Source organism: Xyrauchen texanus, chromosome 1 (assembly GCF_025860055.1).
Source record: "Xyrauchen texanus isolate HMW12.3.18 chromosome 1, RBS_HiC_50CHRs, whole genome shotgun sequence".
Taxonomy (NCBI): Eukaryota; Metazoa; Chordata; class Actinopteri; order Cypriniformes; family Catostomidae; genus Xyrauchen; species Xyrauchen texanus.
Genome location: NC_068276.1, coordinates 63,434,878 through 63,462,020, shown reverse-complemented (window position 1 = coordinate 63,462,020; position 27,143 = coordinate 63,434,878). Strand labels below are relative to the sequence as shown.

Genomic DNA, 27,143 nt, shown 5'->3' with positions numbered 1-27,143 from the left:
GGTTGACTATGGTAATGGGTCTCCCTTGATAAATTTGTTAAAGATGTGGGACATCATGGCTGATACGAGAAAGCTGACAGCCTTACTACCATTTACAGAACTTCACCATAATTTTTTGTTGAGCTCGTTCGCACGTTCTTCTGCCATATTTAAATAATTTAAACTCAAATCAATATTCCGTGCGGAATTATGTATATCTTTGGTAAGTAACCATTTAATAAGCACAATCCACTCCCCTTTGAAGTCATGATTCTGGTTTATTTTGTCCTGTTTATAATCCCCTGTCACAGTCACATTTCAAATATGATGGCATGCACAGCCTTCCAGATGCTAGCTAGCAAAATCTGTGATAATGCAGGCATTGACTGATACACAAACAGTTCTGCTCTACTCCCTCTATATTTATAATATATACAACAGTTAGTTCCAGTCCTCAAATCTGATTGGACGAGAGATGTTCCATGAGCACTGATGGTGTGACAGGATCAGCACTCAGAAGCTTCACTGTGTGTGTATCTCTCCGCTTGTGTTCGTGCCATTCTAAACTAAAGTGTAAGAGCAGTGCATATCTGTAAGGAGTTACTGCCTTTATTTTTGAAATGACATATGTTAGCCAGCAGGTGGTGGCAAAAGATAACTTTTGTGTGTAATATGAGCCAGTTGGTGACGTAAAGTGAATCCATTACTGAAGCTAGGACATTGTTTTAAACAACATTAAATGAATAATTTCAGGATTAAGACTCATTGCAGCTGAGAGACACAAAGGACTGTTTGATTACAGAACTCGAGGCGCTTACCGAGTTTCCACATTGGATACACGGTGGACATCACTGTTTCTATAGTGATCAACTCTTGCGAGGCTACCACGAAATAGGGTTTAATACCCCGCTTGGACGCTATTTTTCCACTGAGAAATCTGATCTTCAGAACACTGACAGCATCTCTGCTTGGGAGTGGCAACATGTGATCGCACTCTCACTGTCTCTCTCTCTCTAACACACACACACACACACACACACACACACACACACACACACACACACACACACACACACACACACACACACACACACACACACACACACAGACAAAGACACAGAGACACACACACCCATCAATCCATCCTTGTTTATCCAATGACTTGTTAGAAACGGCACAAGCCATGATACTATTTCTGAAGTGAACTTTTTGAATTACTAATGGAGGTTTGGACGCAACATTAGTTTTGAAACAGCAACGGCAGATTCTGATCTGTAGCGTAATAAAGTATTTCCATGCACAAATGTGTTTTTATGACCGTACTCATTTTTTCCTAATTTTTAAAATGGAATTGTTCATTGAACTGTTGTATATAAGCAATATCACACTCACAATTGTGCTATATGTCCCTATATCAGCACTGCTGTAATTACCTAGGGTACTCAGCCTGTGGCCTCGTGCCTGCGGCCGAATCACAGCAGTGCTGATGTAGGGCCATATAGCAAGATTACGAGTGTGCTATTACTTAAATGTTGTCAAATGACACTTCTCAGTGAGTTTTAGGTTGATCGAGGTAGTGTCTAGAAGGTTACAACCCAGAAGCCCAACTCTGTAGAGAGTCTCATTCGCTGTTACTAAGGTTAGGTAGAGGGTTAGATTCAGGGCTGGACTGGTAATCTGGCATGCCAGGCATATTCCCGGTGGCCAGTTGCCATTTAAAAATCCCTGATTTCTCGTCCCAGTCCAGCCCTGGTGAGATTTAGTGCTAGGGTTAAAGTTAGGGTTGTGTTTAAGGGAAGGATTTCTGTGGCACCGTGGGTTACCTTCTCGTGTCTTTTTCTTTTCTGAGCGTCTTTGTAACTAGATAAAAATAGTAAAAGTTTTAATAACGCATCTCAAAACTGCTTCATTCTGTCTAGAGGTTTTCTAACGCAAGCATGCATCTCTGAATGTGTCCAGTCAGGTTCAGATAAACCCAAAACAAGCATGACTATACAGGGCTTCCTTAAGCTGATATTTTGTTCTGGAAACCAATGGACCAATCAAAAGTTGATTTTTGAACGCAAATGCTTCTAGCTACGCAAGCCAGGAGTTTTTCACAGGGGTGGCCTGGCAGGGGCCAGCAATCAGTATGTAGTGGCACAGAAATTGTCAGGCAGCATTTCCATTTTGTGGGGGTGGGGGGGGTTGCAGAGACACCCGGGACAGAAAGGTGCGGCGACCTTGGAGACCTGTGTGTTGCGGTTGTACAGAGACAGTTCCACCTCTAAAAACGAAATTGTGCCTAGACAAAAAAATTACCAAAGCGGCAGTTGCGAGTGGGGTGGCCAATGGGGTAGCCAGGCTTTGGTCCATGGTGGCCACGGTCACCCCTGGCCACCCACTAGCTCTTCCACTGGTGCATTGCTGTGCATTCTCTGCATTGCCACAATGGATGCTATCGTGAACGTTAGCATAAACTGTCATTTTCTGCAGTCAGAGAGTGCATTTACAATACAACAATACAACAATATATTGATAGTTATTAAAAATCACCACAAAAAATAATTTTATATGACTTTTGAAATTATGGAGTTTTCCCTTTTCAGATTCTAACGCTAAATTGTGAACAGACATGTGCTCATCAGTGTCAGAAATTAACTATTTTTTTACATTTTAATTAATGCACAATATTTGCTCCACAATTAGATTTTCTAGGTCATCTTTTACCTTAATGGGGGCTTTTTTACATCTTCTCCATTGACTTTGAGACATTGAGAATTTATTAAATCAATAAAAATTAAATCAATATCAACTCATATTTAATGCCATAAAATGTGTAATTAGCATTAATAACAGCATTCTCTTGCCCCCACATTTTGAATTTTTGGTGACAATTTTGCCCTGAGCACCCTTAATTCCTGACCCTGGCATTAATCATGTACACACATTGGATAAGCCACCAGAACATCTGTAGAGCTGTTTTCATGCAGAGAAAAATGGAGAAAATCATCATCTTATAGCTAGCTATTTGAATACTAACACATCCGGTTTAATGGCACAGACAATGGTTTTCATTGAAAACTCTGTGTCTAATGTCACTGCTGTCCAATTTGAAATACTCCAATTTCAATGGAGGAAATCACTGTTTTAGTGTGAATGAGAGGCATAACGTAGCAACATTAATGCTTTGTCAAACGAAAACATATTAGTGTGCCTATGGCCTTTTCTACTGTGCATGACCAATGGAAATGACAGGGCACAAGTAATGCCAGGGAAAAAAGCTTGTGTCCTTTATTGTGCATCCCAGTAGCAAATATGTACAAGTACCTCCGCTTATTCTTGGGCACCGTGGATGAAGTTTGTTGGTTGGGTCCATAATGTCTCTAGCCAGAACAACAGATGGCACATAATGATGATAAATTGAAACCGTAGCCACCCATGTCCATATTTACACTCTGACCTTTAGAATATGGCACAACACAACAATGAATCACGAGTCAAGGTGTTGCTCATGGAAGCACCTCATGTATTAACATGCAAAGGAATACAATGAAGAATTGTTGAAACAGAATATCCTGGCATAGAGATACAGTATGATCTCTTTCTCAAAGAAACATCGTAACATTGCATATATCCCACACCACAAAAATTTTGCCCAGACATCAGGGCCATTATATGATTGGCTTACAGGCAGATGTGTCCACACTGACCGTTGAGGCCAAAACATACTCGAGTTTATGAACGCAGGGGTGGCAAACCTCAGTAATCAAGGGGGCGATAGGGTTACCTTCAGACGTCTATACCATTAAAGTGGATGTGTTATTATTCTGGTATGTTGCTATGAATATAATGGATCTGTTTTAAGAGTGCTAAAGCTAAGCTTAAAGCCAGTGTGCATGACCATGGAGTTTTGATATTTTTGTGCAAGCACGCGCTAAGTCTTTGCGCAAGTGGGTTTTGCAAATTTTCGTGTCCAAAGTGCAAATGGCTGGGTCAAGTGAAATACAATTGTAAATCTAAACAATTATAATAATTGAAAAATAAACCATGACCTATAGGTAATTTAACACATCTAATATATTGGCGATTGTTAGGGACATACTGTAATTTGATGTTCCACTATATTTTCAGAGTTTGGACATGAACTTTATTACCACCTGCTGGTGGAATCTCCAAACTGCAAATGCAGGAACAAATTCAAACTTTGCACTTTTGAAACATCTTAGCGCAATGGCTTAATTTCTATGCTAACATAACATCTACAGTTTGCGCACATACTCCCACAGATAGCGCAAACAGTCCTGCTCACTTGCGCTTTGCACTGGCACGAAAATTTGCGCTTTCACAAACACTGGATAAGACACATAGCATGTTCTCTGCGTGTAGCACTGCTCTTTGCACGCTTACAAAAATAGAGCCCAATGACTTACTTGCTCTGCAACATTCTCAAACTGTCGCTCTGTCATGACTGTAGTTGACTTGCAAGAACAAACGCACAGTAGAAGCGGACCGTTCACACAAATTTCACTATAGCACCCCTTGTGACAACATTGAGAATGCAATGCGCACTTGAGCTGTGTTATGAATTGCGGACACATTTGGGAATGCATCTATGCATGAAATCAAGCTTGCCAAGCTAGAAGGGTCCGCACTCACATGCTTGCTTAGAATGTATTTCTGCCTTTATGTGGTCAAAATACAGATATGGAGGTTGAAATCTCTTCCTTTAATAAGGAAATCTTTGCTGTAACTTCAGCTGGAAAATGCGATAAGACTCATTGTACCAGGTTTGACAATAACAGCAAACATCTTTGCAGTGTTAGGAAGCTTCTTTCAAACCATTTCTTCCCAAGCCATAAGCTACTTATAATTAAAAGTAGTTCAACTATAGTCAAGTACAATGTCTTTATTACCATCTGATGATAGTGTTTATAATTTAATCATACATATTTTTCTGTCATAAAATCAATAAGGGTTTTTAAATGATTGAACAATCTGAATTATATTGATAGCATCAAATTGAACAGATACATTTATTGTAAATATATATATATATATATAAATGACTGTATAATACATAGCTTGTTACTTGAAAAGTGATACTGTGAACTTTGTCTAGAAGAGTGATATTTCCTTATGAGAGTGTTTTGTATGATTCACATGCCCCTCATGTGCAATATTCTGTTTCTGTGAGCTTCTCTTCTTTCTGCATGCACTTCTCTTGCATTCTGTCTACAAGGGAAAAACCAGGAACCCAGAGAATGTGGAATATTTCCAGCCTCCCATCAGGTTTCCTCTCTCCAGTTTCAGGTAGGCCTTGTCTCCTCTCTCCATGGTAACCAGACCTGCATTAGTCGCTGCTTCACGCGTCACGTCCTGATCGCCAGCGAAAGCGGAGATCACTGGCCAACCATTCAACACTAGACTGACCTGAATAAAAAACGAGAGAAATAGAAACTCGGTGAACCTGTTGTATTCTTTTATGAGTTTATGAGTCTTTTATGAAAAGTTTTCGAGCAAATTGTGTTCCTGTAAATGCAGTAAAGTGTGTTGGCTCTTGCCACAACCTTAACTTTAAATACATCACTGTAAAAGGTCTCTACTTTAATGGAAAGGACGAAGCAGTAGATGGCGAGATCCAACTCAAAAAGGTATTTTATTTTCTCAAAAACAAACTCTCTTTTCAGCACAAAGTCATATATAAAAGCATTTTAAAGCAAATTTAATAACAGACAAGTCTCAGTACATGCGTGACAGTTGTCTCCCTCTCAATGGTGTCTGGCTCGCTCTAAAAGCTTGTCTCCACTCTCACTGCAATGACAAACAGCTGTTAGAGACAATCATTCATCCAGGTGAAGATCCTTAACGTTCTCATCTCCTGATCTCGCTCTCCATTCACAATCTGGTGCTCAACCACGCCCCCACCACCACATACCCCATCACCTGACTCAGGCCAGGGAGCCATCTGGCCTGCCCAGTACTCTCCTCCCACTTCTGAAGAGAATGTCCACAACAGCCATCTGCACCCCAGGTCTGACCACCTCGAACTTAAAAGGCTGAAGAGCCAGAGACCAATGGGTGCGGACCACCACAAAGGTCAGCTTTCACCGGCATAAAAGTATGTTGGCATGGCTTCAACCACTGGGCCGTGTCTGGGGCTCCCTTTTTAGCAAGTAATTTACTACTGTTTAAAAGTAATTTACTACATTCAGTATGAAATAAAACATTGCAGGAGTGAAGGAAGCAGTAAACTCCCAGCTCGTACGTCTTCCCAGTGGTGGATTGTGGGAAATTAACCTTCATCGAGTGTACTTGAAATGTACACTTGAAATTAGAGTGTATTGTGGGCAAGAATGAGTGAAAAAAAGTAGGGAACGAGTGGCTCACTCAGAATTCAGACAGTCCTACAAAATAGTGAAAACTGGAAATAGTGCAATATATAGTGGATAGGGGGCGGTTTCAGACACAGCGAGTGTTCCACAATCAGGGTTGGTGCCCTAAATAGGTTGCGTGCTCTGCTGAACAGAACTAATGATTTAAATACTTACGACAATGAAAATTGTAACTACACTGAAACAAGAATCCACACAGGACTGTAATAAAGCATGATCTTGCTTTGGTTTATATTTCAGCATTATATATAATGTCCTTGTGGGACATTTTCATGTTTTCACTGTAATAATTATTAGAAATGTTTCCAAACATCTCTTCTTATTGACAACTTCATCCAGATCTGACAAGAGGCCTTAAAGGGATAGTTCACCCAAAATGACAATTCTCATTATTTACTCACCCTCATGCAACCCCAGATGTAAGTGACTTTCTTTCTTCTGCTGAACATAAATGAAGCTTTTAGAAGCATTTCTCAGCTCTGTAGGTCCATACAATGCAAGTGAATGGGTGGCAACATTTTAAAGCTAAACAAACAAACATAAGTCGGGATAAAAGTAATCCACAAGACTGTAGTGGTTAAATCAGTATCTTCAGAAGTGATGTGATATGTGTGGACGAGTTTACATTCTTCTTGTACATTCTTCTCTGCATATCGCCCCCTGCTGTCTAGCAAAAAAGGACTTAAATATTGATCTGTTTCTCACCCACACCTATCATATCCCTTCAGAAGACATGGATTAAACCACTGGAGTTTTATGGATTACTTTTTACTTTCTTTATGTGCTTTTTGGAGCATCACAATTTTTGCCTACAGAGCTGAAATATTCTTAAAATCTGAATTAGTGTTCTGCAGAAGAAAGGAAGTCATACACATCTGGGGTGGCATGAGGGTGAGTAAATGATGAGAGAATTTTCATTTTTGGTAAACTATCTCTTTAAAGTGATCGCTCAGCCAGAATTTAATATTCTGTCATCATTTCTCTACCCTCATGTTGTTCCAAACCAGTGTGAGACTTTGTATTACGTGGAACACAAACTATGTTAGACAGAATATTAAGGACTGACAGTCTCAGTCACCATTCACTTTCAATATATATATATATAAGTAAATAGTGACTCAATCATTCTGTGTAATATCTCCTGTGTTGCATGGAAGAAAGTCATACAGGTTTGGAACTACATGATGGTGAATGATGACAGAATTTCCATGAATAATAATTCTATAATACATGTTCAATGTGTTTTATGTTCTGGAATATCGGGGACTAAATGTCTATTTGTCATTTGTGAAAGTAACGAGTTACTCACTACTTGAGTACTCTTTTAATTACTTTCTTACTCTTACTCAAGTAATTATTTATGGTAGTACTTTTACTTCTTCTTGAGTAATTATTTTTTGAAGTAATTGTAATTTTACTTGAGTACCGTTTTTGGTTACTCTACCCACTTCTGAGCACTCTATACAAACTTTTCGGATCAAATGTAACAGGATAATGCCACCATAAACACCAACACCATCAGCAATCAAATGACGATTGTTCACAAGGTATTTTCATTTGGATATTCAGGAAGGTGGTGTGATTAACCAATACCAGGCAATGGTTTCCATTTAGTAAGAATGCCTGACATTCTAGCATTTTTTAAATCAAAATACACCTTAATCTATTGCATTGCCTGATCTGCATTTACAAATAAAAAAAATTAAAATAACTAAATAAATATATGAACAATGTTAATAATAGTAAACAATTGAATATTTTTCACACTTAAAGGGATAGCTCACACAAAAATATATAATCTCTCATCCCAGATGTGTGTGACTTTCTTCTGCAGAACACACATGAAGATTTTTATATATGAATATTTCAGCTCTGTAAGTCCATACAATGCAAGTAAATGGATTTACTCTAAATCTCCACTTTAACTTTCACTCTCAGATGTGAAAGTAAAACTAAACAGAACATAACTATTGATCTGTTTCTCACCCACACCTTTCAAATCACTTCTGAAGATATTGATTTAAATATGGATTATTATTACTGTATGGACCTGCAGAGCTGATATTTTCTACTAACATTTTTTATTTGTGTTCAGCAGAACATTTTTGGTTGCACTATTCCTTTAAGGGGGGAAAGTGTGTTCGCCACCTGGTGGTGATTTTGCAAACAAGCCTCAAATGAGAATTTACAGTTTTAGCGCAGAGGTCAACACAGCTGTAAGGGTGATTTTGGACGGGTACCAACTGTAAATGGAAAAATATTGATAAATAACGGAATCAATCATTTTCAATACATTAATACATAATCTTGTGCATATATAAGGAGTTTTTCAATACATTGTTTTATTTTAGTTTAGTTTTTATTATTATGTCTTGTTTAAGGCATAAATCCAACATCGTTTAAAGATTTATGCTCAAAACATGAAAAAAAAATGTCAATGATGTAATAAACATAATTAAATAAATAAATGGGCCATCAAGGGGTGCTTGGGGTCTGCAGAAAAATTCAGAGAAAAAAACACACATTTAATTGTAAAAGATTTAAGTTGCTTTTGTAAAACTGCAATATGAAAACAAATGATAATAAAAAATTCTTTATAATATCATGCATACTACGTTTTGTCACACAGTATAAAATGTGAAAATATATATTATACTTAAAAACCATCATATTTTGGGGTCACTGGCGCCAGAAAGTCTGAAAAGCCAACCCAACTTTTTCGGTCAGAGGCCAAATGCTGAAAATAATAAGGTGCCATGGGCCTCATCGCTGTAATAATTTAATATATTGCCACTATGCATAATCTTGATATTGTACGCTTTATATTATGCACGTTTTCATCATAATTTGTGCTCTATGGAGTGCTTGAATAGGCCCTACATTTAAATAAAGTTTGTGGTATTTCACAGTGATGCATTTAATACTAAATATTATTCCCATTTATTCCCATTTATATCTTTATGACATCCATTCAGTGGCACTGCAAAGCACAGATCGATCTGCTACTGAGTGTTGCTGTGACCCATCATGTTTCAACTAAATATCAGAACAAAGCCATTCATTATACTTCCAAGTGCTACAGAGGACGTTTCAGATCATTTCTCCATAGCGAGCCTAATTCTGTTCTATTTCTAAAGTCTTTCGCGGGGCGCATTCGGATGGCCGCAGATGGCCCACGGGCCGGCCTTTGGACACCCCTGCTCTACACTAACATGCAGATGACCTCAAAACCAACAGTCGTGAACTTCAAGCCATAAAACATCTCAATTAATGCCATGTGATCTTTTAGAAATCACCTGTATTGTTTGTCTGTTGTAAACTTTGACCACATGAAAACTGAAGCTGTACACTCCTTTTCTGGGAGCCTGGAAGATGCTCCGTGCTGGATCAAAATGGCTCCCGACATTTACCAGAACCTTCAAAAGAAGAAGAAGAAGGAGGAACAGACTGGGCATACTTAATATATACACTTTGCCATCCTAACTCTGCACGGTTTTATAATTAGATGCATTATATTATAAGCATTGTTTTTTATTTCATTATTTCGACTAAACAAACACACATATCACACATCCATTACCTGGTCAAAGTAAATGGTCATTGTGCGGTTGCTCATCTCAGATGGTTCGTGGTTATTGTTCCGGACAGCAGAGAATGCCACGCGACCCGTCCCGGACCGCACAGACATTCCCAGGGCATTCCCGGTGGGCTCAGTAGTTGGGGTGGAATCGCACACGACTAAACACTTCCCCTCCAATACGATGGGCTCCGTGTCATTTTGGCTGCACACCAGCAGGGGGCCCAACAGAAAGAGAAACCCTGTGAGCAGTGAGGTGTGGTGGGCTAACGATGCACCGCTCATCCTCATCCCGCCAGGATGATTCGGACCTCAAGAGGTTTTTCAAAAGTGTATTTGAATATGTTGATTCCCCAGAAGACAATGTACCTGGGTCAATGAAAAATAAGATTGGGTGAATACTTTTGAAATGTATTCCACTACAGATTACAGAATACATGCTGCAAAATGTAATTTGTAATGTTTTCCGTTTGCATTTTTGACCCACCGAGGGAACTGGATAATCAACTCAAGCTTTCTGCATCAGTGTCGAAAGTCACAAAAGACAGAACCACATCCGAACTCGATGTCGACTTGATAGCCAATGTTTCAGTTTGTTTACAGTCCATTAAGTTTTCACCTGGTCTGCAGATTACCAAAGGTGCCCAAACATCCCACGGTGAACTTTTAACCTGCAGACGTCAAACCGGGCCGTCCCTGAATGTGCCAAAAGACAGAGCGGTGCATTTATCAGCAGAGCGAGTAATGTATAGATAGATAATAGTATATTTCAGCATTTAGTAGAAGTGCGTTTTTAAGTTGTTGCGAGAGCTGCATAAGGGACCGTCACGCACACACACAAACACTCACCATCTGGACCCGACACTAGAGACCATCTGCCTCCCTGTCATGCATTATAGTACATTAAAACCACACAACTACAACCACAACCACACCATCAAGTCATTCCAACCTCATGTGACTTTCTTCCATGCAACACAAAAGAAGGAAAGCATGTTAGCCTCGGTCACAATCACTTAAACATCGAATCAAATAATGCAATGAAACTGATTTTCATTTTTGAGTGAACTACCCCTTAAATACCATCCTCACAAACAGGAAATATCTTACCTGATCTGTAGCACAGACTCACTGCCACTGAATACAAAAGACAATCTGTCCTCCTCCTCAGCGTCCCATTTCAGCTCTCTCTCTTCTGCCAAGGTCCCCCACTGTTCAAACAGACGTTGTTATTTTTTACATCCCTCTATTCTTGTCCTGTAAGCGTGGTAAAGCACACATATGTTCTGACGTAATATTCGTCCTGTCCTTTAACACTCTCTTCCTGTGTATTCATCTTCTTTTCACTCTCTGGCTCTTAGGGCCTTATTTTAGCTCTGCCTTTAAAAGAAAGTGCAAATTTTCCTAAAGGGGGGAACTGTGAGTTTTACATTTTAGTTTTGTTTAGTAAAGAGTCACTATTCACGTGTGTCCAACCCCTTCTCTGACTGTAAATAAACATACAATCAATATGAAATAAAAATACATATATTTTTAATCATCATACACTTTCTATCACACATGGAGTCGTGAGTTTGAATCCAGGGCGTGCTGAGTGACTCCAGCCAGGTCTCCTTAGCAACCAAATTGGCCCGGTTGCTAGGGAGGGTAGAGTCACATGGGGTAACCTCCTCGTGGTTGCTATAATGTGGTTCTCGCTCTCGGTGGGATGTGTGGTGAGTTGTGCGTGTGGTTGTGCGTGGATGCCGCGGAGAATAGCGTGAAGCCTCCACACACGCTACGTCTCCACGGTAACACGCTCAACAAGTCACGTGAAAAGATGCGCGGATTGACAGTCTCAGACGTGGAGGCAACTGAGATTCATCCTCCACCACCCGGATTGAGGCGAGTCACTATGCCACCTACGCCACGGCTATGGTTCGCACAGTGCCATCGATGAATCCAAAGCAGTTATCTATAGGGGCTCCCATTTGGTAGATGCAGTCAGTGTATGTTTTTAATGAGTTATCCGCTCATGATGTGCAGCATATATGTAGTCAAGCACAGAGTTTGTGGCCATATACGGGACTTGTCATTGACCAAACCTTTGCATCATGTCACGGTACCATCATTGTAATATCTCATTGGGAATGCAAAGAACACCTTCCAGGATTTCCTCACAAGGAATTCATTTAAATCCTCCTCAATCTCATCGAGACACCATCACCACCCCCTGTTGTGAGATTGAACTTTGCAAGAGGTTGCACTGGTGCGATTACTAAGTTGTGCTGTTGTTTTTGTTGCGCAAGTGAAATATCAAATGGCAAACGTTCCAACAGCGAAAGGAAACAGCTCTACGTGGATCAGTGCGGCTCAAGGCTCAATGATAGATCAGTTCAGGACTGAGCACTCAGATCATCATAAACAGAGCTGGGTCGAGGATTCGGCATTGATTATTTGCTCAAAACCTCTATGAAAACTCATAATGTGTTGATGATTAAACTAGATAAAACTATTTAAATGGCCCCAACATTGTAAAAAAGCATTGTAAAGGAATTAAGAGGAAATCTGTAACATGCACAGACAGAAATTGTAAGGCTTTCAATCCACACATCATAGATATTAGAAATATTTACCATTAACCTATATCAATATATCGGTGGATTGAGGAATACAATTTAATTTCTGGATGTGTAATTGGTTTTATGGCTGCTGTCCATGTAATCATGGTTTTCCTTCTGTGTAAAATCTTTTCTAATGCTCTCTGATTGTAGAAAAAGTCTTCAGATGACTCTGTATTTTATCCAGCAAGATCCTGATGAAAAGAAACGAATTCCCACTATTACATATACAAACTTAAAGAAACCATTTGACAAGTTACATTTTTATTTTATTTGAATTAAAGGTCAATCTATGAATATTACAAGAAAGACTAAAACTAAAGATGTTATGAAGGTTCATTAAAACATTATAATACAATAAAGTGCTAAAATCTATCATTATATTTCAAATTGGGAACATACTCAAAATATCAGCGGGTCAACAGGGTTTGGCTGACAGTTAAACCCCCCTGAGCTAATTCATATGAATATGATTACAAAGCTTAAATGATTAAAACACACCAGATGCACGAATACAACAGTGAAATTCTACAATGCTAAATCAGACGTGTTAGCATTTGAAATATGTCAATTGTCAACTAATATTTATGATTTCAAAAGTATCTGCTAAAATGAATAACATAGTGTAAGTGCATTATAACTTGTTAAATTGTTAAACTTAATTGAATGAATCATTCAGAACTATACCACCTTAACCAAATACAGCATTATATTATTTTATATCAATGTTCCTCTAAGAAAAAGCACGAGTTTAGAAGTCTTAGTTATGGCAAGAAGAGCCTCCACTGTTACTTTCTGGTACATATTTTTTAGTCATCTGGAAGACTTTTCCATCTTTTTGTACTCTCCATGTCATGGTGACGTCTTCGGTCCAGCCCTGGTTTGTCAGTGTTTCCTGTAACTGAACAACAGAAAGAGCTTTTGATTACTCAGAGTGAATCTAATAAAAAACACATCTTTACCATAATGCACTTGGCACTTACACTCACCTAAAGGATTATTAGGAACACCATACTAATACTGTGTTTGACCCCCTTTCACCTTCAGAACTGCCTTAATTCTACGTGGCATTGATTCAACAAGGTGCTGAAAGCATTCTTTAGAAATGTTGGCCCATATTGATAGGATAGCATCTTGCAGTTGATGGAGATTTGTGGGATGCACATCCAGGGCACGAAGCTCCCGTTCCACCACATCCCAAAGATGCTCTATTGGGTTGAGATCTGGTGACTGTGGGGGCCATTTTAGTACAGTGAACTCATTGTCATGTTCAAGAAACCAATCTGAAATGATTCGAGCTTTGTGACATGGTGCATTATCCTGCTGGAAGTAGCCATCAGAGGATGGGTACATGGTGGCCATAAAGGGATGGTCATGGTCAGAAACAATGCTCAGGTAGGCCATGGCATTTAAACAATGCCCAATTGGCACTAAGGGGCCTAAAGTGTGCCAAGAAAACATCCCCCACACCATTACACCACCACCACCAGCCTGCACAGTGGTAACAAGGCATGATGGATCCATGTTCTCATTCTGTTTACGCCAAATTCTGACTCTACCATCTGAATGTCTCAACAGAAATCGAGACTCATCAGACCAGGCAACATTTTTCCAGTCTTCAACTGTCCAATTTTGGTGAGCTCTTGCAAATTGTAGCCTCTTTTTCCTATTTGTAGTGGAGATGAGTGTTACCCGGTGGGGTCTTCTGCTGTTGTAGCCCATCCGCCTCAAGGTTGTGCGTGTTGTGGCTTCACAAATGCTTTGCTGCATACCTCGGTTGTAACGAGTGGTTATTTCAGGCAAAGTTGCTCTTCTATCAGCTTGAATCAGTCGGCCCATTCTCCTCTGACCTCTAGCATCAACAAGGCATTTTCGCCCACAGGACTGCCGCATACTGGATGTTTTTCCCTTTTCACAAAATTCTTTGTGAACCCTAGAAATGGTTGTGCGTGAAAATCCCAGTAACTGAGCAGATTGTGAAATACTCAGACCGGCCCATCTGGCACCAACAACCATGCCACGCTCAAAATTGCTTAAATCACCTTTCTTTCCCATTCTGACATTCAGTTTGGAGTTCAGGAGATTGTCTTGACCAGGACCACACCCCTAAATGCATTGAAGCAACTGCCATGTGATTGGTTGATTAGATAATTGCATTCATGAAAAATTGAACAGGTGTTCCTAATAATCCTTTAGGTGAGTGTATATAGCGCCTTTTTAACCTTAATTGTATTCAAAGCACTTTACACTGTGACACATTCACCCATTCATTCATACACCAATGGTGGCAGAGCTGCCATGCAAAGTGCTAGTCTGCCATTGGGAGCAACTTGAGGTTCAGTGTCTTGCCCAAGTATGTGGAGTCATGTGGGCTGGGATTCAAACCACCAACACTGCGATTAGCGGCCAACCCGCTCTACCAACTGAGCCAGTTGGTTTGTAATTCTCATTTTATATCATAATCTGATTGTCTGATTAAATCAGTTTACCATGAGTATTAGAGGTCGACCGATAATGGATTTTACCGATACTGGATTAGGCCAGTAATTGCTGGGAACCGATTAATCAACTGATAGTTTTTAAAACTGATACTGAATGAACAAATAACACTCAAAGTAAAATAGTGCTGAACATTATTGATTTTCATGACTGAATCATGAAAATGTATTGTACTTTTTTAAATGAAATAAATATATGAATATTAATATATATGAACTAATATTAGAATTTTTAAGTTGTTGTTTCCTTAGTCCACAAGAGGGTGCAATAAATGCATAAACCATTCAGCACTGTTATATAATGACAAAGAACATTACTATCCTGCCTGAGTAAAAAGAGCATTTCATTTTCAACAAATGTGCATAAAATAAATAAAAACAATTTTAGTCTGTTCATATTCTCAAATGTTAAAAGTAAAATGAGGAGGGGAAACACTTCAATAGACCTTTCACATGGTGTTACACTTGCACTGATTCCTACTCCAGACTCAAGCTTCATAATAACAGTGAAATACCACATTGTGTTTTATTCAGGACAGTTGTATGTAGAGTAGCAATATTCACAGACTGCAGAGGTATCCGGCTGAACTCAGTGGTGAAGCGGCTCAGACTATGATCAGGGGCTGTTCAATCAGACAGAACACAACAGACTGGAAACTAATGCGAGAATCTCGAGACACACATTTCCAAGTTGAACATCTTTCCTGACAAAGCATTTAAACAACTCATAATCTGAGAAACACTTATAAGAGAGCAAGACACAATGGCCAAAGACCTCCACCAACTGTAAGGGGCTTTTACAACCATCCATTTGTTTTTCTATGTAAATTTTAGATTGATAATCATCTTTAATTTAGATGATGTGTCTAATTAAAATAACTTTAAAAGCATATTGAGACACCTGCTTTCTGATAAACTGTATTTGTTGCCCTGAGCCTTTTTTAACACAAGAATATGATTGATCTGAAGTCATCGTATTACACTGAAGATAATTGAAATCCGATGCGTTTCTGATTTGTTTATATGTATCTCTCAGCTGCATGAAGATATGAATTTGCTTTCTCATGTCACTAGCTTTAAATATGCAACTAAGCTGGATAATGAATACATAAATGTGACCAGCTGGATGTAAACTAAAGCAAATAGATGGTAATAGATGGTAACAATCGTGACGTTTAAACATTTGGGTAGGACTTGCATGTATTTTGGTCACATTGTTCCAACCACTTGAGGTTAGCTTTAATGTTAGCGTCCTCTCCACCTTGTTGGCAAACATACTGCTGTTCTCTACTAATGCAGCATCTAGTCAACAAATTAATTACTTTATAATATGACAACATACCTTGTATACCTTTTCATTGTTGTTTTAAATCCACATCTGAAGTGTTACACTCCATACAGAGTGTAGTCTCAAGTGTCAAAACAAACACCACAAGGCATCAGTGAAGTGATAGTTTTTATTTCACCTCTAGAGGCCGCTCTCATATTACAGCAGACCCTTTCTCAGCTGCTCCAGTAACAGACACAACAGGGAAAAACAACCTGTGTGGATTTTTGCAGATAACCGATAGTTCCAGAAATCTGTTATTGGTGCCAATAAAACCGATATATTGATCATGTAAATTCAAGTCAGTTTTATTTGTAAAGCGTTTTTCACAACACACATCATTTCAAAGCAGCTTTACAGGAAATCATGATACTGTAATACCTATAATGTATTACAGTAATCATTGTGTGGTTTGATTAAATATGATTGTAAAATGTGTATAGAAATTAAATAATTGCCAGCTGAAGGCAACTGTGGAGGAACACAAAACTCCATAAGATTTTGATTAATGGAGAAAAATAACCTTGTGAGAAACCAGACTCACTGTGGGGGCCAGTTCCCCTCTGACTAACCCCACCCTAACCATAAACCAGACTCACTGTTAGGGCCAGTTCCCCTCTGACTAACCCCACCCTAACCCTAAACCAGACTCACTGTGGGGGCCAGTTCCCCTCTGACTAACCCCACCCTAACCCTAAACCAGACTCACTGTGGGGGCCAGTTCCCCTCTGACTAACCCCACCCTAACCCTAAACCAGACTCACTGTGGGGGCCAGTTCCCCTGTGACTAACCCCACCCTAACCCTAAACCAGACTCACTGTGGGGACCAGTTCCCCTCTGACTAACCCCTCCCCAACCCTAAACCAGACTCACTGTGGGGGCCAGTTCCCCTCTGACTAACCCCACCCTAACCCTAAACCAGACTCACTGTGGGGGCCAGTTCCCCTTTGATTAACCCCACCCTAACCCTAAACCAGACTCACTGTGGGGGCCAGTTCCCCTCTGACTAACCCCAGCCTAACCCTAAACCAGACTCACTGTGGGGGCCAGTTCCCCTCTGACTAACCCCACCCTAACCCTAAACCAGACTCACTGTTAGGGCCAGTTCCCCTCTGACTAACCACACCCTAACCCTAAACCAGACTCACTGTGGGGGCCAGTTCCCCTCTGACTAACCCCACCCTAACCCTAAACCAGACTCACTGTGGGGGCCAGTTCCCTCTGACTAACCACACCCTAACCCTAAACCAGACTCACTGTGGGGGCCAGTTCCCTCTGACTAACCACACCCTAACCCTAAACCAGACTCACTGTGGGGGCCAGTTCCCTCTGACTAACCCCACCCTAACCCTAAACCAGACTCACTGTGGGGGCCAGTTCCCTCTGACTAACCACACCCTAACCCTAAACCAGACTCACTGTGGGGGCCAGTTCCCTCTGACTAACCACACCCTAACCCTAAACCAGACTCACTGTGGGGGCCAGTTCCCTCTGACTAACCCCACCCTAACCCTAAACCAGACTCACTGTGGGGGCCAGTTCCCCTCTGACTAACCACACCCTAACCCTAAACCAGACTCACTGTGGGGGCCAGTTCCCCTCTGACTAACCCCACCCTAACCCTAAACCAGACTCACTGTGGGGGCCAGTTCCCCTCTGACTAACCCCACCCTAACCCTAAACCAGACTCACTGTGGGGGCCAGTTCCCCTCTGACTAACATCATGAATATAATGAAAGCAAATTAAGTAAGTGTTAAGGGTCAGTGTTTAAACATCGATTGTGTATGAACCGTAAGATTAATGACTAATGTCTTTGAAGTCCATCTTGGATTAATTGCAGAAGTTCACATAGATGCAATTGTCCTTGTTAATTGGCCGATGAAGGCTTTTGTTGGCAATTAATTGATAGTCAATCTATTCCATTTCAAGAGTGTAGTCCATCAATACTCAAATGTGATACAGGCAGAGATCAGTGAGGTGCATCGCAGTTCAACCTGCAGGTCATTTTGGTGAGGTCTATCCTAAATCCAAGGTTCAGGCAGTGGCATATGATGTATCCCAAATCTTAGATTTGGAGTTGGAATCAGTTCATCCTCTGAAGTAAAAAAACTGAAGTGTTGTCTGGCTAGCACCAGCTGTAGTTTGTCATCATCTCTCAGCGACATGTAGCAGTGGAGTCCGATACCAAGCTGGAATGGAGCTGGATCTGGCCGGCTCTGGTAACCTCGGGATATGTGCCTGAGATTGAGACGTGGAAACAAATGCAATAATATTAGCGTAGATGCCATTCAATTTATTGCAGAGTTATAGATAATGATGAATGTTTCTGGGTCCGGCAGATCTAACTAAAGCAGCCTAATTGTGGGTTGGAGGATAAATTAGGTGTATTTCTGGATAAATAGAGTCTTTAGTCTAGACTTAAACTGAGAGAGTGTGTCTGCAGTCTCTGAACAGTGTTAGGGACACTACTCCATAGTTTAGGAGCCAAATATGAAAAGGATCTTCCTCCTTTTGTGGATTTTGATAGTCTAGGAACTATTAACAGGCCAGAATTCGTGATTGTAATGAACGTGATGGAATATAGCGTGACAGAAGATCACTTAAGTACTGCGGAGAACATTCAAAGCTTTGTACATAGTTAACATAATTTTATAATTAATACAGAATTACCATGCACCCTGAAATTTTGTATTATTCCACTTGCGCTCCATTTTCTGAGCTGCTCTATTGATCATCGTACCACGGTGTGAGGATTTTTTCTTTATTTTCTTTAACCGAAGGTGGCAACACTATCAAGAGTGCTAGAGAAGACTGCATTTATATTTTTGGTTATTTCATCAAGTTCTTCTGGGCTTTGGGGTTTATTGAGTATATGAGATAGATCTGGAAGAGTATTAGTGAAGTCATCTTTAGTGGTCGAAAGAATACCTGAATGATACCGTGATGTAGATTGAGTAACATTAGCTGATTGCAGCATACAAGAGACGAGGTAATGATCCTAGATGTTATCGCTATTATTTCTATATTATCAACATCAACTCCATATGACAGAATTAAATCTAGCGTATGATTATGGCGATGAGTTGGTCCGGTTACATTTTGTCTGACTCCAAGAGAGTTGAGAATATCGATAAATGCTAATCCCAATTTATCATTTTCATTATCTATGGGAATGTTGAAGTCACCAACAATTAAGGCTCTATCTACAGTAACTACAAGATCTGATAAAAAATTTACAAATTCACTAAGGAAATCAGAATACGGCCCACGTGATCTATACACTGTAGCAAGGGTAAAGGACGACAGCGCTTTTTTATTTATATCTGACGGTGTCACATTAAGCATTATTAGTTCAAAAGACTTACATTTATATCCTGTCCTCTGAGTAACACCAAAAACTTCACTGTAAATTGTAGCAACACCTCCTCCTCGACCCTTCAGACGAGGCTCATGTTTATAACAATAATCTGGGGGAGTAGATTCATTTAAACTAATATATTCATCCAGTTTAAGCAGGTTTCAGTCAAACAGAGCGCATCCAATCTATGATCTGTAATTTAATTTACAATTAACGTTTTGGTAGAAAGAGATCTAATGTTTAGTAGCCCTACCTTTGTATTATGTTTATCTTTAATCACTTTTTTTAAATGATTTAGTGAGTGTTTTGTGTTTGGTAGTTTGGGGAACAGACACAGTCTCTATATGATATCTAGGTGATACAGTCTCTATGTGTTGTAGTTTATGTGACCTGTGTGACGTCTCAAGGCAGCTAGCAGATGTTTGGATTAACCAGTTTGTCTGCTTCCTGACCTGGGCCCCAATTAGTCAAATACTATCATTATTAAGACTATGAGCCAAATTACTAGAGAGGAGAGCAGCACCTTCCCTGGAGGGATGGAGTCCGTCTCTTTTTAGCAGGTCAGTTCTACCCAAAAACTCTTCCAACTGTCTATGAATCCTATTCTATTCTCCAGACAGCACTCAGACATCCAGCCATTCAGTGACATTATACTATAAACCTCGTCACCACGACGAGTAGGGAGGTGGCCCGAGCACAGTACAGTGTCTGACATAGTTTTTGCAAATTCACACACCTCTTTAACATTATCTTAAGTGATCTCTGACTGGTGAAGCTGGGCATTATTAGTTCTGACAAGAAAAACAATTTCAGAAAATCTACATTTTGCATTAGCCAGCACTTGTAAATTTGATCGGATGTCAGATGCCCGAGCCCACAAAATGCATTTAACAATGATGGGTTGAGTCTCCATTTCCATGTTCCTTACAATAGAATCACCAGTTATTAGGGCTGGAACAAAGTGTGTGTGTTGCTCGCTTTTCTACCCGCATCCAAATCAGTATCTATCTGCTTCACTTTCTTACTGACCTCGACTAGTGTTCAATGCGTGTCTATCTCCTTCAGCCTGACTAATTCTAATGTAATTCCCTCACTGCTGACGTAAGAAGCTATAGTAAACATGGCAGGAAGAATACAGGAAGAAATAACATAAGAAGATGCCATGACTTACCACATTTGTTTGTTGTGGTTGTTGATGTTGCTATGGTTATTCTTGAGCGGGAGGGTTTGAGATCGATGTGGTCCCTCATTAGCAGATGTTTGGGATTGATGCAATAATCCGTGTAAAACACAGTGGAGAAAACAAATGCACGCAGTCGAGACGCTAGATGTAGACATTGCGGAAAAAAACGGATAAAAGGGAAAAAACAAGAGAAACGGGTGCGCGCATATAATACACACAAATGAAACAGTAGAGAGAGGAAAAACCTAAAGTACACGGTAAAATGGCAAAGGATAAAATGACGAGCATATCAGAATAAGCAATCCTAAGAAGGCTAGGAAACTACAAACACTTGTGCTGCAACAGGAACAACCTCATAATGAATAATAAACAATATATTTTTATGTTTTGAATAAAATATTTTTCAGTAACTATGTAAAATAATACCCAAATAAACTCATATTGGTCTACCACTACACATTGAATTCACATTTGTAGAAGTAGGCTACATGTGTATATAAATAATGTGTAGTGTATATAAATGCAAATGTCTAAATATAGTTCATGTGTTCATTCAGTGACAAACATGTGGAAAACAGGACATTGAGGGGCAAATATGTAATTGTATTGATATTTCTTTCTCATTACAGTACTGTACATTTTGGTTGGGGTGGGGGTGCTTAACTTAAAAAAAATCATGTTACAATAAGTGCTGTTACCATTATGAAATTTGTCTGATGATTAATTGTCAAACAAATAATGCGATTATGACGATTAATTGTCTGTTTCAGGGTTGGGACTATTAATTGTCATATAAATTGCCACAACATTAAAACCACCTGCCTAATATTGTATAGGTCCCTCTCGTGCCACAAATACAGCCCCAACCCAACACCAACAATCATGCCACACTCCAAATCCCTGAGATCACATTTTTCCCCATTCTGATGCCCAATAATGGTGGTTGTCTCAAATAATCGCAGTTATTTAGATGGTTATTTAATTATCGCGACAGGTCTGGTTACAAGGCAAAGAATCTAAAACAGGCTTGATTTTTAACTATGCAAAATATAGCTTCTTATGTTTTGATTTTGATTTATGGCTGAAACATGACCTGTTCCCAACAGATTAAATGAGATCAGAAAAACCCGATCATTAACAGAGTTCATTCTGCACTAAATAACTCACTGTAAGTGTTACATATGAACATTACGAAGAGTGTGATACTCACCTGCTGTGAGACGAGAGTCTTCAATGTAGCATCACTCACTTTCTGATCGGCTTGTACCTCCAGTCTCACTCTCTGCCTTTTCAGTTTCACTGTGGGTAAAACATACACAATATCACTTTGATACTTAAAAAAAGGGTTTGGGACAAGGGTTAAGTAAATAATGAGATCATTTTCATCAATGGATGAACTATTCCTTTAAAGATTTAGATTTTTTCCAACAGTAAGAAGAATAGGACAGACAAAAACAAGTTTAGCTCAGACCTACCAGTGTCACAGTAGAAGAAAAGAGTTGTAGAGCAGACGTAATCCTCAATGACACCTGCATAATTTACAGAAGCACAGTCTTCATTTGCTCCAATCAGATGTTGGACAGTCTCTTCAGTGTAGTATGTAAAGTTGGCCTGGTCGGACCATTTCCATTCATCCCTGAATAAACCAATCCAGACCTCATCTACAACCTGTGAGATCATCTTTGTTAACAGGTCATTGTCAGCTTTGTTTCTAATGGTGACCAGGTCTGTAAAATGCTTTCTGCAGTACTCCTGAGCATCAAGCCATGTCTTTATCCTTTTAACTAAAACATTTGGGTCTGTACTGTTGCTCTGATCTGTGAAAATACAAAATAAAGAGTTAAGTTGTTAAAGGCATGACAAGCTTAAATATTGTTTTCTCTCTGAGGTGAATTGTGCCATTGTTGTATGTTAAATGAAGTAAGCCATTGGTAGGTTAACTTCCTAAAAAGTGTAAATGCTGACTCCGTGGTGCTATAAAGTATTGCTCTGTGTTTGAGCACCCCATCAAGTCTGACGACAACATGGAGGGCGTTTACATGAACATATAAACCCTTTGACGAACTTCATGTTTGCTAGTGTTAAGCGGCAGATGCCTTTTGTCTGGGAGTGAAATCGTGTCAGACAGTAGCCAATCGTTTCAACCTAGAATTACATTATTATAAAAATTCTCATTTTCTTTAAGGTTAACGTTTTAGTTAGGGATGTACTTGTGGATGTCACAAACAGCTCAAGAAATGAATGCATATTGTATAGACAGACACAGTGGGTGTGCTGTCAAGCCTTGAAGAGGCGTTTATTGGAAATAATAATTAACAGAAAATGTCCAAAAGAGGGAATAAAGTGTCTATGGGGAAAAGGTTCCAAAATGAAGGGGAATCTTGGTGAATGGGGCTTTGTAAAGGAAGGTAAGTGAACAAAGGAATGGTCCAGGACATGGGTGGGGTCAGACAGCTGCGATGCACTCCCCTGATTGAACGCTTCTGCTATGACTTGAAATATATTAACGTTATGCTGAATGTTAAAAGCAAATGTTGATGTCCTTACTATGGGGCAATAGAGGAGAGTCAGTTCCTGTTTCACACAGAAATATACTTCTATCGGGAAGACACGCAGGCTTGAGTGAAGTTTAAGATGCCATTTATTTGATAGATGCAAAACAGAAAGTAATGTCTCTCTCTTTGGCGTAGGCCCCGTCCGGCAGTCCGAGGGAGTTGTACCCGGAACCGTCATGTCCTGCCGGAGATAGGAGGCAGGGGTGAGGAGCCTACCCCCGTGCGGGACAGGGCTCAACTGGTGGTGGTGCGGTGGTGGAGGTTGCAGTGTTAGCACACCGAAACAGCAATGTGATAGATTGTGAGCGGACTTATAAAGCAATGGCTTACATGCGATTGGCTAGGAATTACCCTGCTAATGATGTGATGATGTACAGCTGCTAGTCTTCCCGCTAGAACTACGCTGCGCTTCCATTTACAGAAGTAACACATGGCATTTCATGTTGACTTTAGGATTTCTGAAATATGTCTTGATTGCAGGCACAAATTTACATCATACATTAAAATAATTAAGTTTTAAAGAAAAGGTGTACAAATTTTTACCATCGTAACACAGAAAATATCTTAGTTCACCGCAGGACAAGTCTCTCCATAATCCATCAGGTCTTAAAGCAACACACTCCTCTCCTGCACCATAGTTATTTGGCTCTCCCAACCACCAGCTATCAAATGTTTTGCTCTCATCTTCATAAGACCACCGCCAGCCATTGATGTCATTGTAGAGTCCAGTCCAGGCATTGGTAAAAAATAGATTTTTATCTGCTTCTTTTTGCAGACTTTGGAAGTTTTCATCACTTTGAACAGTGGCCAGATCAACATGGTTCTTTCGGCAGTAAGCTTGAGCATCTCCCCATGTCTTTAACTCTTTAATCAGAATGTAGTCATGTGTGTTGCACAGAGTTAGTGTCAGGACTCCTGAGTATAGAATAGAATAGAACAGAATAGAATAGAGATCTAGTTTAGAGTACTGGTGGGTCAAAACTGAGGCTGCACAATTTGGCAAAAAAAATATTTCTGCGGCTAAGATATCAAAGCAAAAAAACAAACAAAAAAGAACATTATTTTTAAACTTAATCAACTTTATTATTATTCATTTAATAGAAAATACTAATATTACTAAAAACAATTAATATCAATTAATATCCCTTAAGGGATAAATATCCCTGAATATAAAAGAGCAAAAAAAAATCATACACCAACTCTTACCTGACAGAGCAAGGATAAAGAGCCAAATTTGTTCCATCACTTCCAACCTGCCAGGGGGAATAAAAAAAATAAAATAAAAATAACAAAAAAAAATCTATATGTATATACATACTGATCAGCCACAGCATTAAAACCACTGACAGGTGAAGTGAATAAGATTGATTATCTCATTACAATTGAACCTGTCAAGGGGTGGGATATATTTGGCAGCAAGTGAACAGTCAGTTCTTGAATTTCATGTGTTGCAAGCAGGAAAAATGGGCAAGCGTAAGGATCTGAGCGACTTTGACAAGGGCCAAATTGTGATGGCTAGACGACTGGGTCAGAGCATCTCCAAAACGGCAGGTCTTGTGAGGTGTTCCCGGTATGCATTGGTTAGTCCCTACCAAAAGTGGTCCAAGGAAGGAAAACCGATGGGTCATGGGCGCCCAAAGCGCATTGATCCGCATGAGGAGCGAAGGCTAGCCCGCCTGGTCCGATCCCATAGCTTCTATAGCACAAATGGTTGAAAACCTTAATACTGGCCATGATAGAAAGGTGTCAGAACAAGCAGTGCATCACAGCATATGGGACTGTGCAGCCGCAGACCGGTCAGAGTGCCCATGCTGACTCCTGTCCACAGCCAAAAACGCCTACAATGGGCACGTGAGCATCAGATCAAGGCCAAGGAGCAATGGAAGAAGGTGGCTTGGCCTGATGAATCACGTTATCTTTTAAATCATGTGGACGACCAGGCGTGTGTGCGTCATTTATCTGGGGAAGAGGTGGCAGTGGGATGCACCATGGGAAGAAATCAGGACGGCGGAGGCAGTGTTATGATGTTCTGCTGGAAAACCTTGGGTCCTGTCATTCATGTGGATGTTATATTGACACGTACCACCTACCTAAAGATTGTTGCAGACCACGTACACCCCTTCATGGCAATGGTATTCCCTGATGGCAGTGGCCTCTTTCAGCAGGATAATGTGTCCTGCCACACTGCACACATTGTTCAGGAATGGTTTGAGAAATATGACAAAGAGTTCAAGGTGTTGATTGGCCTCCAAATTCATATGGGATGTGCTGGACTAACAAGTCCAATCCATGGAGGCCTCACCTTGTGACCTGTAGGACTCAAAGGATCTGCTGCTAACGTCTTGGTGACAGATGCCACAGGACACCTTCAGAGGTCTTGTCCATGCCTCGACAGGTCAGAGCTGTTTTGGCAACACGAGGGGACCTACATGAAATTAGGCAGGTGGTTTTAATGTTGTGGCTGATCGGCATATGACACTATTAGATGTACACATTCAGTATATTTCACTCTTTAGAATAGTTTTTTATTGTGTTTGTATTATTCAAGATAGCCATTTAATATATATATAATATTGTCATTTTCTATATTAAACATATAAAGTAACATAAAAAACTGAAACTGTTTAAAGAACCATTCATATGTTTTTTTTAATTGATTTTCCATTTATTTACAAATAATTAAAATGGGTTTATTATAGAAAATCAATAATTCTGCAAATTCTATTGATTAAAGTTCTATCAAACACTAGAAAAACCTATTATTACAATAAATGTCACATTTAGCATGGTTGTTTTTAATAAAGTTCATTAACTCCAGATGATGTTTCTCTGTATGCCATTAGCGTGTTACTAGTCTTTTTTTAATTCATTAAAATTAAAAAGTGACTCCAAAAAGAGATTTTAATTTCAATAGAATAACCCTGGTAATATATGTACAGTGCATTCAGAAAGTATTCATTTTGTATTATTGTAGCCTTATGCTAAAATGCTTTAAATAATTTTTTCACATCAATCTGCACTCCAAACCAACCTTTAGCAAAGCAAAAACCAGATTTTTCATAACTTTTCCAATTTATTAAAAAGAAAACACTGAAATATCACACTGACATAAGACCCTTTGCTAAGACACTTGAATTTTATCTCAGGTGTGTCCCATTTCTCTGGATCATCTTTTAGATGTCTCTACACTTTGATTGGTGTCCACCTGTGGCAAATTCAATTGATTGGACATGATTTAGGAAGGTGCACACCTGTCATATAGCTGAAAATGCATAGAGCAAAAACCAAGCCATGAGGTCAAAGGAACTGCTTGCAGAGATCAGAGACAGGATTGTGTTGAGGAACAGATCTGGAGAAGGCTACAAAAACATTTCGGCTGCATTGAAGGTTCCCAAGAGCATAGTGGCCTCCATAATCCTTAAATGGAAGAAGTTTGGAACAACCAGGACTCCTCCTAGAGCTGGCTACCCAGCCAAACTGAGCAATCGGGGGAGAAGGGCCTTGGTAAGAGAGGTGACCAAGAACCTGATGGTCATTCTGGTTGAGCTCCAGAGATCATGTGTGGAGATGAGAGAGACTTGCAGAAGGACGACCATCATTGCAACACTCCACCGATCTGGACTTTATGGCAGAGTGGCCAGATGGAAGACTCTCCTCAGTGCAAAAAAGCACCTGAAGGACTCTGAGACT

The 27,143-nt window shown here is 39.8% G+C and overlaps 3 protein-coding genes across 8 annotated transcripts in view; all 3 read right to left on the bottom strand.

The window, feature by feature from the left end:
• The window catches only part of LOC127645778 (basement membrane-specific heparan sulfate proteoglycan core protein-like), a 458,523-nt gene that overhangs the window by 262,437 nt on the left and 168,943 nt on the right, over positions 1-27,143 (bottom strand). The gene's annotated exons all lie outside the window — the stretch shown is intronic.
• LOC127643210 (macrophage mannose receptor 1-like) overlaps positions 1-27,143 on the bottom strand; it is a 247,488-nt gene that overhangs the window by 176,598 nt on the left and 43,747 nt on the right. The gene's annotated exons all lie outside the window — the stretch shown is intronic.
• Positions 1,487-11,137, bottom strand: LOC127643413 (cerebellin-1-like). 2 transcript variants are annotated; one of them, XM_052126144.1, is made up of 5 exons: positions 11,041-11,137; positions 10,418-10,626; positions 9,934-10,299; positions 9,650-9,769; positions 1,487-5,391 (listed from the first exon to the last, which is right to left on the bottom strand). In XM_052126144.1, the coding sequence occupies exons 3-5, from the start codon at positions 10,219-10,221 to the stop codon at positions 5,194-5,196; spliced, it is 606 nt and encodes a 201-aa protein (XP_051982104.1). In that variant the 5' UTR covers positions 10,222-10,299; positions 10,418-10,626; positions 11,041-11,137; the 3' UTR covers positions 1,487-5,193. The 2 variants fall into 2 exon arrangements, with proteins under 2 accessions (XP_051982104.1, XP_051982113.1); XM_052126153.1 differs by lacking the exon at positions 11,041-11,137 and adding an exon at positions 10,883-11,011.